At 43.7% G+C, this 16,992-nt stretch overlaps 1 protein-coding gene across 1 annotated transcript; it reads right to left on the bottom strand.

Moving 5' to 3' along the window:
- Positions 1-256: 256 nt before the first annotated feature.
- ythdf2 (YTH N6-methyladenosine RNA binding protein F2) lies at positions 257-13,136 on the bottom strand. Its single transcript, XM_006631449.3, has 6 exons — positions 12,936-13,136; positions 12,696-12,720; positions 10,957-11,036; positions 6,592-8,238; positions 3,737-3,799; positions 257-1,405 (listed from the first exon to the last, which is right to left on the bottom strand). The coding sequence occupies exons 1-6, from the start codon at positions 12,960-12,962 to the stop codon at positions 1,382-1,384; spliced, it is 1,866 nt and encodes a 621-aa protein (XP_006631512.2). The 5' UTR covers positions 12,963-13,136; the 3' UTR covers positions 257-1,381.
- Between the last annotated feature and the right edge of the window lie 3,856 nt (positions 13,137-16,992).

Raw genomic sequence — 16,992 nt, 5'->3', positions numbered from 1 at the left:
ACCTCCAGGACCTGGCCTTGATTAGGCAATTTAAGTTACTTTCATCTTTGGCATTAACTAGTTCACCAACAGCTGCTAACAGTTCATTTTTAACTAAAGGTTGCATGCTGATTGAATGACTTTGTCCCAAGAGCAGTTAAGTACATGTTCAATAAACCTAGGAACAAATACTGAAAGTCTACACATCCCCATCCAGGTCAGCATCGATACATGTGAACATCTTCCAACTAGTGGCTTTAAAAAGAAAACCACAAACTTTTCTTGATGCAGCATCTTTATTATGCCACTGACAAAACCCCATATTTCCAGAAGAGGAAATCCCGGTCTTGCACCAACTTCTACATTCAGGGGAGTGGGAGGGGGAGGAGGAGGAGGAGGGAAGGGAGAGGGGGATGTGTGCGTCTCAGTTGAGGGCAGTAAACATTCATTTCCTCTTTATAACAAGATGCGCTGCATGACAACACTCATGCTTATCAAACAAGGGGAATGCACACAGTATTCTGCTGAATAGGATATCACATTTATTACGGAGAACTGATTAATAGAGATAGAGTATGGCAAAGCCCGTCTCCTCAGTGACTTGACAAGAAAACGGAGAGAAAAACAAAAAGCAGCCCATAGCAACAATTCAACTTTTGTAAAAAAAAAAAACTGAGTGTTTTTCCTCGAGACAGCAGAACACAGCCCATTTAAACAATAAAATCAAAACAAGACCAAGACTAACATGTTTTTGCTTTGTTTTCCAAACCAATACAATAAAAATAAACTCAGTACTCTTCTGCACAATTAATTTCATTCCTTCCTTGAAGTTTTTTTTTCCCCAAAGGGGGAGGGGTTCTGACAAACAGGTATTCCTCATCTGCTCAAGACGCGATGCACTGAGAAGGAGCAGCCATTCTGAATCCTTGATGTAAGAAAGTCTCCTTGGGAAAGAAAAGACATCAGCCAGTTTCACAGGCTGACTAAATCTGGGCTGTGGACACCTGAAGTCACTACTATTTTATATCCACACTACATTCAGTGTGAAGGAAACAAAGCCTGGCTGATGGACTGTAAAAATCAGATTTCATTTTAAAAAAAAAAGAAAAAAGGGGGAAAAAACAAAACAAAAACATATGCAGTGGAATCACGAAACCAAGAAAAAAGGCGAAAATAAAATGACCGTTTCACCTAAAGAAGCTATAGATCTTTTAAGTTTTTGTAGTCCTATGAATAATTGTTTCTTTTTAAACTACAAGTTCAAAGTAAGTCTTTAAAGTCAACAGAAATCAAGAAAGTCTTCATTTTTTTTCTTTTTTTGTCCTTGGTTAATTTTTTCCACGTGAATTTCTGAAAAGATCTGGATGGGGTTCATCACAGTCTTTAGCTCAAGAGCAATCTGTTACTTGACACGTCCTTGGCGATCCTGCAAAAGATAAGAAAAAATAAAAACCATCAGCAATGCTGCATCAGTACCTTGGACAACATTTTAAAACCTGAGCATTTCAACTGGACGTGGCACACCATGGGCTGAACGACCTCACATTCATAACTTTCTACATCTACATGGAGAGTAACAGCCCGCAACACACAACAGTTCACGAGTTCAACATTAAACAGTACAGAACAGTTGATCAAATCCTTGCAACCAATAGAACTTCAATGTCAATACCATGGCCTGATCTCTAGCTGACAACTTTTTAAATGTTTTAAAACTTCAACTACATGACCAAGTTTAAAAAAAAGTGCTCATTTCAACTGAGCAACTGATCTTAATTACATTGAAGGTTATTTTGATGGGTATGGTTAAAATTAAGGTTAAGAGCTCAATGTTAGTAGCCGCATTTTTCTACACTTTACCTAAGAAAGCACACTTCCTGTAGTTTTGCTAGGGTTGTAGTTGCAGGGATATGAAGGTATGATCAGACAAGCACTCTGGAAATGGAACACGCAGTCTCATGCATCTGTGGTGCATTTGTTTTTAGTCCACACAGGTCAATAATGTCTTCCTAACTTTGTTAGTTCATTTAAGACAGCTTTGCATTTTCAAAAGAACACACCCTTTAATCATCCCTTCTCAATCATCCACAGACCTGCCCTCTTTCAGATCTCTCCACCCTAAAGAACTCCACTCAAAGACAGGTTACGTACATATCACGTAATACACAATTATATTCTCTTTCAATCAATTTGTACAAACAGATCCCGAGGGCCTTCTGGTTACTAGACAATGAGCCATCATTGGCATTCATTTGTCCTTGTTCTAGTTAGGCAGCTGAGAACACCTTACAAGGAGGAATGACAATAAAAAAAACATAGAAAAAACAACCAAACTTGCACACCCAATTCCAGAGCTATGTGACAGCAACTGTACAGAACTAGATCACCAGCAGTAGAACTAGTCTTTTAGTATAAATAAAAAATTCATGGGATTCCTTATTGACATCACATGCAGGCTGTTTACTTATTTGACTGCAGCTCAGTTACAGACCTAGAAAACGTACAGTACAACAGAACCAGAAAGCAGTATCACCTGTACCCAGGCCTGCAACTTTAAGATGGGCCAACAAGGAAGGGATCCTGAAATTAGTGACCCATCTTGCCAGGAAAGCCAAAGGTTCAAATTTAATCTGGCAATGTCTTTATTATAAAACAAGATTAAACTGCCATGCCATTTTTATAATTAAGACTTATTCTGGAACTACACATCAGGTGTGTTGATTAAATTGTCCACCCCAAATCCACCGAGAGCAGTAGTAAGCAACACGCGGCCTATTGGATTCCATCCAGGAACCCATAAATGTAAAAAATGCCGAATCTTCTACAGCTTGGAAAATCTTCCACAGAATCTCAGACGATTCATACAGGTGCACTGTGTGTCCAGAGCACTGGGGCAGATTTCTGGTTGGGCCAAGGCAGCCCCCCCACAGTTTCAAGGCTCAGTGGTTTAAGCTGGTAAATGCCACAGACCTTACTTATTTGATTAAACCCAGGATTACAGTAAAAATGTTTTCAAAACAGTATTTTTTTTTAATGCAGTTTATTTATTAGGGAAGTTTTTTTTTTAATTCTACTTACAATTGTGGACTAATACTCTAAGCAAACCAAAACAAGAATAACTATTAGTAGCATATCAAATCAGTCTTTAAAAAAAGGATATCTAGTGACATCAAGTAAATGTTGCATATTGTTCATATAAAGTGACACCACTGATGACCAGACTCCATGCTTCACAGGGCTGTGTTCACAGGAGATGGGACCCTTCACCAAATATCAGATTTTCTCCAACACTTTGCAGTCATCTCTTAGATTTTCGCTGAAAATTTCAATAACCACTATGTAACCAAGTAACAAGACTGATAAAGAGAAACTACACCTAAGTTTTGAAGGGCCCCTGAACTGGTTGCTAAGTAACCCACCTAAGAGTTTTTAATTTGTCATTTAAAATGGCATGGCAGACTATCAGTGAAATTATATATTCAGGACAAGTGTTATTTAAATAAAGAAAAACAGGAGAACACCCACACTATTGAAATTATATAAACCTTAAAGTGTCCATTATTTAATAACTTCTTAATGCCTATTCTGCTTTGCTCTGCAGACCATCATTCAGCACAGCTGCTGCTCTGGACAAAGCGCAGTTGGCATAGATGTCAAGTGCGGTGGAGCCTGATTAACCTCTCTGAGCTCAGAAGTGAAGGGGAAAAAACAATTAAGGGAACATTCCACACAAAGAACAGAAAGAAACAAACAGTACCTGCAGTCGGTAATGGCTCCTGTTTGGGTTACTGGTATAGGGATCACTTCCCTGAACTTCTACCTGTTGAAGTAAGAAAATTACATTTAATTCATTTAAAAAGACAATTTAAGGTGAGAAAACATGCCAGGCATTATTACGTTGAAAGCACTTCCCAACTTAAAGAGATCTGATTTTACTTAAATGGTCTCTCAGTCTATAATGACTTGAATAACTGCTGAGGGCAACCTGATGTCTTCTGAAATGCAACAAAGGGATCAGGTAGTTCCTCACTTACGAATACCAAGCATAGAGCATACAGGATGCTGCCAGTTATTACAAGTGAGCAAGGTATTTCCACTGCCACATTTCACAGGAATTACCTGACGTAAAGCTGATCAGAGATGAAGTCTGGTAATTGGACCAAATGGATAACCTGAATTTCTACTGAATCCGAATGTTTCCAGGCAAAGTGAGAGAAAATACAGCTCCAGATCATTTTGCTCAGTCTTAAAAACCCTGTTAAACTTTAAAGTAGGAAACACTAGCAGAATATTATCCATTTCTTTATCCCTTTGTATGAAAATAAAAAAAAATACGGGAAATTTTGTACTCAAGTCAGCCAATTAATCAGTCAGAAAAAGAATGTATTAAATGTACATGTGAATAACAAACTTTTATGGTCTAGCTACAGTTCCTGGAACCACACAAGTGGTAGCGACACTGCAACACTATCTAGATTAAAACTTCAGCAGCAAAGATATTAAACCACACGTCCTCGTACTGCACTCTCAAAGCAGCACCAACTGCACAAGGACTTTTAAAGCGCACTCAGGGGTGATCCACTGGTGACGGCCACTTTCAGTGCTGCTGCTGCTTTTAGTGCACCTGTGCACCTCTTTGCTCAGGTCTTAGAACATGCCTTCTTTTATCAGAGCTCAACTGCACAGAACCTGGATCAGAACTCCAGGGCAGATGTGTTTCACAAATCTACACAAGCAGGGGCAGCCTATTTTTTATCAAAAACTCAAATCCTGACCTACAGCTATACATAAGCCTTGGAATCATGACACTGATAAGATTTCCCTTACATGTTAGCACCAGGAGTACCAAAAATTTGAAGACTGGACATAATCGGTAATGTTTCCCAAAATTACCAAATTATAACCATGTCAGAGAACACCTGAAAGTTCTCAATACTAAAAAGTGGGAAGAGGCAAACAATAAGAACCCGAAATTACAGTGCAGAGATATACCACTGATGCTCTGCATCAACTAGTATGATCCCAGGTCCTACAGTCTTGCATATTCTCCACCAACAGATGAAAAGATTCCAGCAGTGGACCTGTGCTGTTCATAGTAACTTGGCTTAATCCACAGAAGACTAAATAAAAATGGGCACTACCGCTACCCACTGTACACATAGTGCAATTTGAGCGCCATGTGGAGAATTGAGCACAATGACCTTTAGCACAGCCTGCTGTACTGAACTGGCAGAGCAGGAGGGATCTTACTCTAGGTAAATTAAGCTACAGATATCCACGCGTTATTAACCACAACGTGAAACTACATAATAAGGTGCTGTTTTTTATGCTTCGATAAGCAAATTTGTTACAATATCACGTATGTGGACTAATAAACCACACACAGCAGAGGGGAACTATTTACAAAGATCTGACTTTAATTAAAGTGACACCAACTCTGTCAAGCTGTAATTACACTGTACAAATAGTTCAACTTGAGAGCCCCAATTAACTAGAGCTTTTGTAATTCACAACTGATCAATTAAACATTTACCGTAAATTCCACCACGGCAAAAATCCATCAAAAACAAAAAAAAAAAAACAGCCGTGACTGGTATGTACAATAGCCCCTGTTTACATTAATCTTTAATTTTGATAAAGGGCCTTCCTTTAGAAGAGATAAAATCTCCTGTGTCTCTGCAGCAGCAGACCGTAAAATCACATATCTCTAAAATTCTCAGACAAGTAAACTCATTAGGTCCCAGAAGGTCAAGGGAGCTGTGAGAAAACCCAGGCAGTGGTTTTGAGGGGAGCAGTAGAAGGCAGGTTTTCCTTTAACCCAAGAGTTTCACAACAACTCCCCTGTACTGAGACAGGGACACTATGAAATACAAGGTGTCACCCCACAGATGAGGTGCTAAAAGGTGTTCCCGACCCCTTGGTTATTTAAGGTTCATGAATGGCACCGTGCACTACAATATGGGTCTGAACTCCAGTGCCCTGGTTTCATTCATCTCTGGTCCTGCACAATTCAGCCTACCTAAGGCTCAATCTTGGATCTACTAGTGAAGCAGCTTCTCACTTCACCACCTGAGGTACTGTGGCAGGTGGCTGCAGCACTTCAGTACTGCATGAAAGGGGTCTTCCTCCCAATACATTGAGTGCTCTGGGACTAAAGGTACAACATATGCAAATAATTGTCGAATGAGAGCATCTCTTGGGCAGTACAGTGGATCTGTGGCTAAGGATCTGTGCCTGTGGCTGGAAGGTTACCAGCTCGTATCCTGCGGACAGCAGAGGCATCCTACTCCGTTGGGTCCCTGAGCAAGGCCCTTAACCCCAACTGCTCCAGGGGCGCCGTATAAATGGCTGACCCTGTGCTCTAACCCCAAACTCCTCTCCCTGTCTGCGTCTCTCATGGAGAGCGAGTTGGGGTATGCAAAAAGAAATTCCTAATACAAGAAATTGTATATGGCCAATAAAGTTATCTTATCCCTGATCTCTCTGATCTTTTTTACCTTTATTAAAAAACAACCCATTTTTAATTATTTCCTGCCCCCCTATCTGGTGTTTTGAGAAAGTGCACATGCTCTACAGTGCCTGGTGGGGTTCGCAGAGCGAGGCAGAAGTTACCTTTTTGACACTCTCCTCCTCCTCCTGGCGCTTCTCGTAGTGCGAGAAGTCGTCGAAGATGGAGGTGGTGTGCTTGTAACTGGCGATGATCTTAAGCACCTGCCGGGCCTTGTCCAGGGGCACCTCCTGGGTGTCCCGCGAGTTGGTCACCGGCTTGTTCTCGTTATTCTCCAGGCGGATGTGCCGCAGCTGGCTGTTGGGAACGTCCTTGACGAAGATCCAGCGCACGTCGAAGCGGCCCTTCCACTTGTCCTGCGACCACACGCCGGCGCACGTGTTGTAGTCCACCGGGGAGCGCATCTCCGCCACGCCGCAGAAGTGCCCGCTGCCGTTCACACTGAACAGCAGGTAGAGGGGGCCCTTGGCCGCCAGGGAGCGGTACGCAGCGTCCAGCCGCTTGTTGCCGTGTTCCGTGCTGCACCAGATGTTGTACTTGATGGAGCGGTGTATGTCGTCCTCCGAGTAGCTCTTGATGATGAACACCCGCCCGTGCTTGGGGTTCCAGTCAAAGTCCTTGGGGTTGTAATTGTTGACCGAGCGCAGCTTCTCCAGCACGGGGTGGGGCTCCAGGGAGGCCGACACCCCGCCGGCCCCAGAGCTGGGCGGGGACTGTCCAGCCCCTCCCCCGGCATCCCCAAAGCCGTTGGCACGGTTTCGCGGGGCCGCCCAGCGGGTCGGCGGCACCGGCTGGGCGGAGGGAGGGCACGTGGGAGGCTGCTGTGGCGGCTGCTGCTGCTGCTGCTGTCCCCCCAGCCCAGGCTGACCCGACGGAGGCTGCTGGTGCTGCCCGGGCTGGCCAGCGGGAGGTGCCAGCTGGCCGTTGCTAAGCGGCTGCGGCGGCCCCCCTCCAGCAGCGGAGGCGGGCTGAGGGGAAGCTTGGTTGGGCGGCTGGCCGTTGGCAGGGATGGCAGCCTGCTGAGGAGCAGCCGCCTTGGGCATGGTCCCTTTGTTGTCCCAGGTGCCAATGTCCATGTTGTGTTTTATGGGAGGAGGGGGTAGGTTAGTCCCTCCTGCCCCACCCTTGGTTTTCAGCTTGGGCTGGGGTTTGGCTGGCTTGCTGGCGATGTCTGCCCAGGAGGCGGGTTTCGCGGGGGCTATGGAGACCGGAGGCATGCTGGGAGCCGCGGAGACTGGGTTGGGGGGTCCGCCAGGCAACCCAGACCCTACCACTTTGGGTGCCACATCCCCCGCTCCAATCTTTAGCCCAGCCATGCCCTGATCCAAGCTGTTCATCCCCGGAGCCTTGTTGAGCGTCTCGCTGGCAGCGAAAGGAGACTGTCCGTCGATCATAGCCCCCCCCAGGGAGCTAGGAGCGTAGGCGTAGCTGCTGCTGTAGCCCGAGCTCTGTGTGGACTGTCCCTGAGAACTGCTGTTGCCCCAGGCTGAAAAGTCGATGCCGCTGGGAAAGAAGTTGAAACCATGCTGCCCAAGGAAAGGCGTGCTCCCCAGTGCCCCTGGCTGCCCAAACATAGCGTCCGGCAGGAAGTGGTGCTCCCCATTGCTCAGCTGTCCATAAGAGGTCAGGTAGGGCATGGGAGGGTCACCACCAGTAGACCAGGCCGCTTCATTCAGGGAATAGGAGAATCCTATAGACGGGCTGTAGTAGCTGGGCATATAGGAGTCTGACATGGCCGTATAGGCATTGCTCTGTGGAGAAAAAAATACATTATTCAGCACTGTGTGCATCTGGTATATAATAACATTGCTCAGGTCAACCTACATGAAGGTGATATACCTAAATGCAGCATTACTGTTAGGCAAACCTAAATACCCCAGGCAGCATTACTATCAGAATGTCCAATAAGAGCCACAGCTATTTGAGCAAGAAGCAACAGAGAGCTCCGGCTGCAAGAAATTAATCCAGGTGTGAGAAGCACAAATATCCCAATTAATGCATGTATCGAAGTGTATAAATATCAATCTTGTGCTTTTCTATTGTATTTTAGCACATTTTTGTTAAAAAATGTTGAGCATTCTTACTTCAAGAACAACATTAAAACAACCGGGAAGAGATTAACATTGTAAAATTAAATGAAACCGTTCCTCAGAGAGACGCTACCAGACTGTTCCATCAACATACATCAGTCAGAAGACTATTCTACAAACCTGCGGAAGTGTAGCATTGACAAAAACATTCCTTTTAAAAGGATGCAATCAATTACTATGAAAGAAAACGTATAGCGTATCCAAATACATTTTAGAAACGTATTTCAACCTAAAACAAACCAAAGCTGATGTAAATCAACATAATATAACATTTCATTTGGTGTATCATGGCTTCCTGTGTAATGGCACAACTACAGGATCGCAGCGAGCGTCAGCAAGGGTTATTTACAGAGGTTTTTTGTCTCCAAGATATGAATCATCGAGCTGAACCTCAATTTATACCAACAGCTTTGCTTTATTCACAAAAATTAAAGCTTTCTTTCAAAAAGCACCTGGATGAGGTCTTTAGATCTACTACTAGCACAGTTGGCTGCAAGCATCACATAACCGCCTCCTCTCATTGATAACCTCAGGTGACTTATATTAAATTAATATTAGCATATTCCTTACAGCACTTCTGAGCAGAATTGCCTGCTTGTAGCCTGATCTGATCAAATCTCAAAAGCCAAGAAAGACTGGTCCTGGACAGCAGTGGGATAAGAGACCACCAACAAAACAATTGTTTGCTGTATGTGGTGTTGGTTTACTAGTAGGTGGCACTCTTTGGACCACAATTTTCAAATCAGTGCCCCAGTATGGTAACAGGGGAGGCATAGGAGGTGACATCCTTTGGGTAAGCCATTAAAACAAGGTCCATCCCACTTGACCATTAAGGAGCCCATGACACTGTGCATTACAAGTAGGGTAGCCAACCCCAGTGTGCTGCTTCATCTGCACTCTGGGCTTGCAAAATCCATTTAATCGTCCCCCCCCCTTATAATTTGAATTAATTTTGCACTTTTCCAAATGATCTGAGAGGTGGAGCAGCATTTCAGAGCCAGATAAAGTAGGCCCCCTCTGGGATTCTTTGGAATGCCAACCACTAATGCGATTATCCTATGTTTGATTACACACAGAGGATGTTCCAAAACACGCAGCACACAGAGTCAAAGGAGCAAAGTATAAAACTAATGCAAACTTAAAATACAACAAGCCATTCTGCCAATCGATGCTCAACTTTGTCTACAAAGTACAGCACTTTGGAGAACAAAACCGAGCATAATGCTTTCCATCAGCTACATCATGAAAATGCATCTGAACTACAGTGGCCATCCTTATTTTTAGCTGCAGACTAGTCTAGTGAGGTGTATTGACATGGCTGCCTCAAATCCAGTCTCTGGTTAAGTTGCAAAAAAGGAATTTAGAAAGGAGCCACATTAAGTACTAACATCCAAGCAATTTAGCCTTTTTCTAAACAAAAAATAGTGTACCCTTTTACAATAACTGCACTATAACACTTCCTGAGTGGGACCCATTTCATTAAATGAAATCAGTTAAAGACGCCCTATATGCATGTGTAAAGCTAAATAGAGACACCAAACACAATGGTACTTTTAATAAGATTATAAGAGGCAACCTTCCAAACCAAGAAACCAGAAACAGTATATGGGTGCCAATTCTTGGAACTGAACTTGCCTTCTTTTTTTTAAACACCTGAAATAATCTAAGACTCCCTGTTGGTCACTGGGCCTAAGGATGGGAACACAGACTAACATGTCTGGCTCAGAGGCTGTACATTCAACCACACACCTGACTTCCACCTGAAGACGAGACTGAAGGCTTGGCACCTAAGGATGTGTGAGAACAATGCCAGCCTGCCCAGAGAGGGCGTACTGCAATCCAGACACACAAGGCCCCTGCACATCTTGAGCTTGTTTTTGGAGCCTGTGGAAATCGTTTCATCCAAGAACAAGCCCACAGCTGAGCAGTCACAGGGCACAGAGTCACAGACTCCAAACAACGAAGCAGAGTCCTTTATCAGCACCCGGGAATGTCTGAGGACAAACAGATACTCCCTTTGTTCATGATATCAAAATTGCTTCGGATTAGGCCTTAAAAACAAAGCAATGCCTCGCAGAGAGAAAATTTTGGATGATCTGTTGTTTTCACTCATCACAACCCTTATTAGCCTCCAGCTTTTAAAACAATCAAAAATGATTATACAAGGAATTAATTGCTTGATTATCCTCAGAAAATTTAAATCTAGGAAGGCCACTTCAGTACACTTATCTAGAAAACGTTTGGCTAAGATGTTTTGTGGATGTTAAACTATGAACTTAATGCTTGTACATTATTGCACATCACCCTCTTGCCTGGGAATTTATAGATAACTTGCAAATAGACCCCAACTACTGTAGGAAAAGGAGAATAAAAACTTACCTGTCTAGCCTGAGTATTCAGGTAAGGCTCAAACTCGTCATCATTTAAAGTGTCCTTTTGGTTGACAGCTCCGTTTTGCACTGCAAAGAGGAAGAGAGGTACATTTAACAGATTATTCACATCCATTTAAAAATATACTTCACTTTATAAAATGTTTTTGTTCTTCCTGTAACACTATGGTCCAGGGGGGGGGGGGAATCCACAGAAGAATAACTTCACAGTTTTTACATCAGTTCAAAGAGCTACCAGAGTATCAGGTGTTTGTAGGATGCTACTAGACATTTTTCAAAGGTCCTGCAAGGCAGTGAGTCTTCAACAAGCCTTAAAGGAGGGATATTTTAACACCAAACTTAGTTCTCAAGATACCCGGACCTACTTTCTATTACTTCAATCAGAAACATCTGAATCATCAGAAACTCCTCCCCTCTGGAATTCAACATCGGTGATTACATTTCCTTAGCAGCATCAAAGCAACAAACCTGTAGTTCTTGTGCATTTAAATGCTTCACAGCTGTTTGCTGTAAGGCCAATAAGTTATGTACATGCCTCCTCACTCCAGTTGAACAGAAGGATCATAAGATCCAGTCTTAAATCACTGAACTGAACGTCGGTCGATCACAGGCTCAGTCACCACATCTCACAACTGAAAAAGCCCCCGGTACTGGAATTTCCTTATCCGGAAGGCTGTGTGCGTCGGCACCACTGACTGGCTTTGACCCAGCCGAGTCTTTAAATTGTCGCTACCTGCAAAACTTGGCACCAGCAAGCCTCCAATATAGGCTAAACTGAAGACGACGGTACTGATTCTACACAGTTGCATCCTCCTACGGCAGTTGCCCAACTTAAAGGACAGACACGATTTCTTCCGGGTTCCGATTTAAATGGCGTTTATTAAAAAAAATCAGACATGGAAAACACAGCTAACGCTATTTTTCAGGACACAAAACGGTTTAGAGAGGCCTACTGATTCCAACCCCCCGTCCACCTTTCCAGGTAGTTTCCGAGAGTTCAAACACGAGGGAGAACTAATCATGGCAAATTCCGAATTGAAGAAATGCACAATCTATTTTCTCGTTCGGCTAAGCGACGGAAAGCGGAAACCAGGGAAATTGCTTTGTGCCAACTGACGTAATTACGCGAAAAATATACACGTGTGAATTAATATCTGCACGGAGCTGCGGGCAGGCAGCAAATATTCGAAGAGGTGTAATAGGTGAAAAATGAGGAATGCCCATCGAACTGGCACGATTCTCACTGCCGATCCCCCAAGTTGTAGCCCTTCGGGCTCAACTAGTTTTCTAAAACATAATCGATCAATTTACAAACCATTCAAAAGACGCGAAGCGCCTGGAAACAGTAAATTAAAGTTTCGGATTAGATCTTTCACTCATACAATGAACTTATCGTCACTCGCCACTCCCTTACTTCCAGCCACAGGTAGAGAAGTCAGCCGGGATAGCGCGATACGACAAAAACCGAGGGAGGAAAAACTCCCCAAGTTTAAACTTTAAAAATAAAAGCCCGGCTCACAAAAAAGCGAGGTGCGGTGGTACCTGCGCTTGGAGAGGTCGAGCTCCAAGCCGCCTCATGCTGCAAAAATCTTTTGGCACAAAACCCGGGGTTTCGCAAGCGGACCGAGGCCTAGAGCAGCATCCGGCCACATACGCACAGAGGCCCGGTCCCTCCGCTAGGCGAGCACCGGCACCCACCACACCAGCCACCACTCCACGCCAACTCACCTTTGTTTCCTTGGCCTTTCGGTCTCTGGATTGGGTCCAGGTGATTCATGAAGGTTTGAGTTATGAGAAGAAAAAAAGAAGGAAAAATAAAGAATTTTTTTTTAAAAAAAATTCACCCAGCAGTCAGTCTCTATAGCAGGTGGTCAGGCCTACTGTACTAGAGAGAGTCACGGCTGATTCTGCTACTACGTCTCGCTGTTTTTTTTTCCTCGTAAATATTTAAAAAGTGCCTTTCTTTACCTGTTCTAGAAGACTGCTGGCTGACATTTCTTTCTCCCCCTGAGGCCTGTGTATCTAATTTAGTTTATATTTAGTACGGCAGAGTGTGTAAAATGCCTGTTGTGAGAGCTAATTGCCCCTGTCTCTATACAGAGCCTATTTCTGCACAATGGCGGGCTACCGCTTCTCTGCTCTCTCAGTACTGCCACAGGCACACACACTATTTTAACATGGCCGAGCAACACCACACGCCAACTGCCTTGCACTGTTACAGCGACACCTGTCGGTGCGGAGGAATACCGAAGAGCGTCTCTGATTTCTGCCAGCAGTTGACCAGGAGTGTGCAGACACTGGGGGAGATGTTTTAAGACGTCCAGCGCTGTGTAAAAACACAATTTTCTAAGATTTTCTTCTGTTCTCACAGCACTTGCTGCATTTGCAACTTCTGATGCAAATGCTGCCTTTGCTAAGAATAATAGCATTGCGTGTTATAACTAAGTGATCTCTAAACAAACGAGTAAATAAAACACAGCTCAGTCCTTCTTGTGAGAGTCAACAGACAATATTTATATAACACACCAGCAGCAGATTTAATGTATTTAATTGAATCTGTACTAAGGTCAAGGGAATGCTGTGTCATGTAGACATACACACCGTGGACAATAAAGTTCCCACTTGGAAGTTGATTAAATCAGATTTCAAAAGCTAAACCATGCTGTGGCTGTAACTGTGATGGTGACATAAAAGGCTGCTGCTGTAAGCAGTCATGCTCAACCAGTAGGTGGCTGTCTTCCCTCTGAAACAGAATTATCTAAAAGCAATGCTACAGCATGGTGACCATGGAAACTGTGCTGTAGGAGGTACTACTCTTCAGATGAGGTCCTGAATGCTTGGTAATTAATGACCCCATGGCACTTTTATTTCCTAAAAGAGTAGAGGTGTTCACCTGGGTGTCTGGGTAAAAATATGGGCAGGAGGGGGTGGTGGAACAGACTGAAGATGGCAGAAACAGAGCAGTTGATACAGAGGCTGGTGCAAACTAGAGTTCTGAATCAGATACAAGCAGCAGTGAGTCGAGAAATTGCCGAGGATCTAGAACAGTGCAGCAGTGTGAGGAAACTGAGGAAGAGGAAACAAAGAGAACTGCAGGATTCTGGATAAGCGGGAGTGGGCAGAGAGCTTTGACAGGGAGGCTGAGGAAGAAGTCCAAGTCCAAGAGAGAAAATGTGGTTGGAGCTGGAGAAGGGAGGTCACAAGGGACTCAAGACTCATGACAGGGCAGGAGGGCAGGAGGGCAGAGGTGGTGTTCAGAAGGAAATAGAGGAAGGGAAGAAATTTTGAGATTTCAGAAGTGCAGCCAGGAGGAGATGGCTGTGAGACAGGCACAGATGAGACAGGAGACAGGAGTATCAGAATCAGTTATAGCAGCATCAGCATTCAAGATTATATGAAAATCCATAGAAAGAAACTACCTAAGAAATGGGTGGCGCAAGATCAGTATTGGACCCAGAATGGAGCCCTGGGGGACACCAGTGGAGAGAGGATTAGGAGCAAAGACACAAACCTGCCTTATACATGATATGTGTGATCTGACAGGAAGGAAGAGGCACAAGTTGCAGCAGTGCCAGGATTTCCAACCTCAGCACTGACAGGAGAACAGGACAAAAGACAGCTCAAATGGACTGAAGAGAATCAGTATCAGAAAAGAAACTTTTTGCATGAGTCTTTATCAGATGTTTGGGGGGGTTAGTGAGTGGTACAGTGGTTAGCACTACTGCCTGTTAGTGCTGTAGCCCTGGGTTCAATTCCAGCCTTGGGTGTTATCCATGTGGGTTGTTTGTTCTCCCCATTTTTGCATGGGCTTCCTCTGAATGCTCTGGTTTCCTGCTACAGTCCAAAAACATACTGGTAGCTTAATTAGCTTCTGGGAAAAGTGGTGTGAGTGTGTGTGTTCGCCCTGCTATGGACAGGTGTCCCATCCAGGCTCTATCCTAAATTGTACCTGTTTCTTGCTGGGGTCAGGCTCCAGCTCCTCCTTCTTCCTGCATTGGAAGAAGCAGAGAGAATAGGATGGATAGTATCTGCTAACAATGTGTAGATTAGGCATTAATTTTATTAATATAAGGGAGGTTAATTCCATCTGGTGAATCTGCAAAGTCAGTTGTACAGTACATACTGTAAAAAATACTGGACCACGAGCACTTTAAACAGCACTGAAAGAAACAGGCGACAGAAATTCCTGGGATTAGAAAATCACCTAGTTTTGCAATTAAATAGAAGTCTTGACTCTGTGTTTGGGATTATCAATATACTTCTTGTGTTTCAATCAATGTTTGTTTATTCTTCATCAATGCATTGCAGTTTCTAAATTGAAAAAAGGGGAAAGCAGCCAGGTGACATGGGGCCACAGTGGTTAACATTGCTGGCTCACAGCTCTGGGGCCTTGGGACCCCTTTTCCAACAGTACATCCATTTTCTAACAGCTTTATCCAGTTCAGGGTCACACATACATACTCACCTACTCCCCCTGATATTGAAACTCCTTATTATCATTTAAAGAAAGAGAAGCTGGCTGTTATTCTTGTCCTTCGGTGTAGTAGCTCAGGACTATAACAATAATATTGGGGAGAAAAATAATAACATCCACTAAATTCAAGTCACCTCAGCTTCAGAGCTGTATAACATCTGGGGGCAAAAGAAAAATCCTAATCATGTGATGTTCAGGAAGTCCAAGAAAATTGTTAGGATCATCAATTTTTCTCTCTCCGTCTGGGTTGGCAAAAATTGCACGAAGCTTTCAGTACGATTGGTTCATGCATTTACAGTATGTCTAAGGGTTACTTCTGGTTTTTATTGCAGCTCTACGCTAACGAAATAATGATATTTTGGCTTCACAACTGTTTTTCAAAAGTGCCTGTAAAACCCTGAATACCGCTGCACACAGAGGGGCTGCGATAGAAATGTGTCCAACCCCGCGCGTGGTCGTATAGACGTAATTTTCACCTCTGATCACAAGATGGCGCACGTCCAACTCGTATCGGTTTGGAACACGGACAGCACCGTGAAGTTGCTTTGAAATGCAGCCTGGCACAATTGAAACACAAACACGCGTTTGACAAAGCCTGCGAGACTTGCAAGTGAGATTTTTATTAGGTGCTTCAGTATGACGATTAAAAAATGTCTTGAGTATGAGACACCACCAGCGTGTTTGAAAATGCTCTTCTGAAACAGTAGAAAACTCACTAAGAGACAGCCTTCTATGGCATTAAGTTCACAACACGTTTAAAGGTGTTCTTGGAGACAGGGAACCAATTAACCAATAGCAGCTGACATGAATCTCCAAAGAGATTCTGGTACAATAGCTGTGAGCTGCCTCTAACTGCATCTCTGCAGTGTTCCAGAGCAGATGGAGTTCAATGGGGTTAAGGTCCAGGGGCGTTAGACTCTTGGCATTGTTTGAAGTGACATGCTCCACCAGGTCTGTGGAACATGCAGTCATGCCTTTTATGATGCAAGTTACATGAACCTTTTTTTTCCCCATAGCACAGCACACTGAGGGAAAAGGCCTGGTCTGCTACTACTTCACAATCCTCAGGAACTATTGGATAGATCACGAGCTGGGGGCATTCCCACTGCTTAAAACTGGAGCTGTCACTCCTATAGCACATCCCATTACTTAATTTTGTGGTAGTGAAGCATACTTCCAGTTCAGACTTACAAGCAGACACATTTGTAACATAGCTCTTGGCTACATCAGACCTTTAAACAACAGGGGACTGAGATTTTAAAAGCCCCAGTGCTCTGTTTTGTATATCTTAAATCTGCATCTTTAATCTGAGTTTTGGCACTATTTTAGCACTTGTCAGAAAATACAGTCATTTCCTCATAAATGTAAAAAATATCAGATGAGGGAAAAGTTTGGGACTGAACATATGCTTTAAAGCGTTCTACCACTTTTTAATGGGACTGAGACTTGAGGCTTGAGACTTGTTCAGGCCAAATAAGGTGTCAGAAGTTATCTCCTGCTTCTCAAGTTCATAAAGCATTGCCTGTCACTTAGAAGGTCTTTTCTCTCAGC

Source organism: Lepisosteus oculatus, chromosome 11 (genome assembly GCF_040954835.1).
Source record: "Lepisosteus oculatus isolate fLepOcu1 chromosome 11, fLepOcu1.hap2, whole genome shotgun sequence".
NCBI lineage: Eukaryota > Metazoa > Chordata > Actinopteri > Semionotiformes > Lepisosteidae > Lepisosteus > Lepisosteus oculatus.
The sequence above is the reverse complement of the archived record's forward strand: the minus strand, read 5'-3'. Positions and strand labels throughout refer to the sequence as shown.

Bases quoted from the DNA above. Each gene is read 5' to 3' on its own strand.
- ythdf2 (XM_006631449.3), bottom strand. From the start codon at position 12,962: ATGTCAGCCAGCAGTCTTCTAGAACAG. The intron at 11,037-12,695 runs GTGAGTTGGCGT...TCCTCTTTGCAG, and splicing joins GAAAGGCCAAGGAAACAAAG to TGCAAAACGGAGCTGTCAAC. The intron at 1,406-3,736 runs GTACTGTTTGTT...TATCTTTTGCAG, and splicing joins GGAGCCATTACCGACTGCAG to GATCGCCAAGGACGTGTCAA.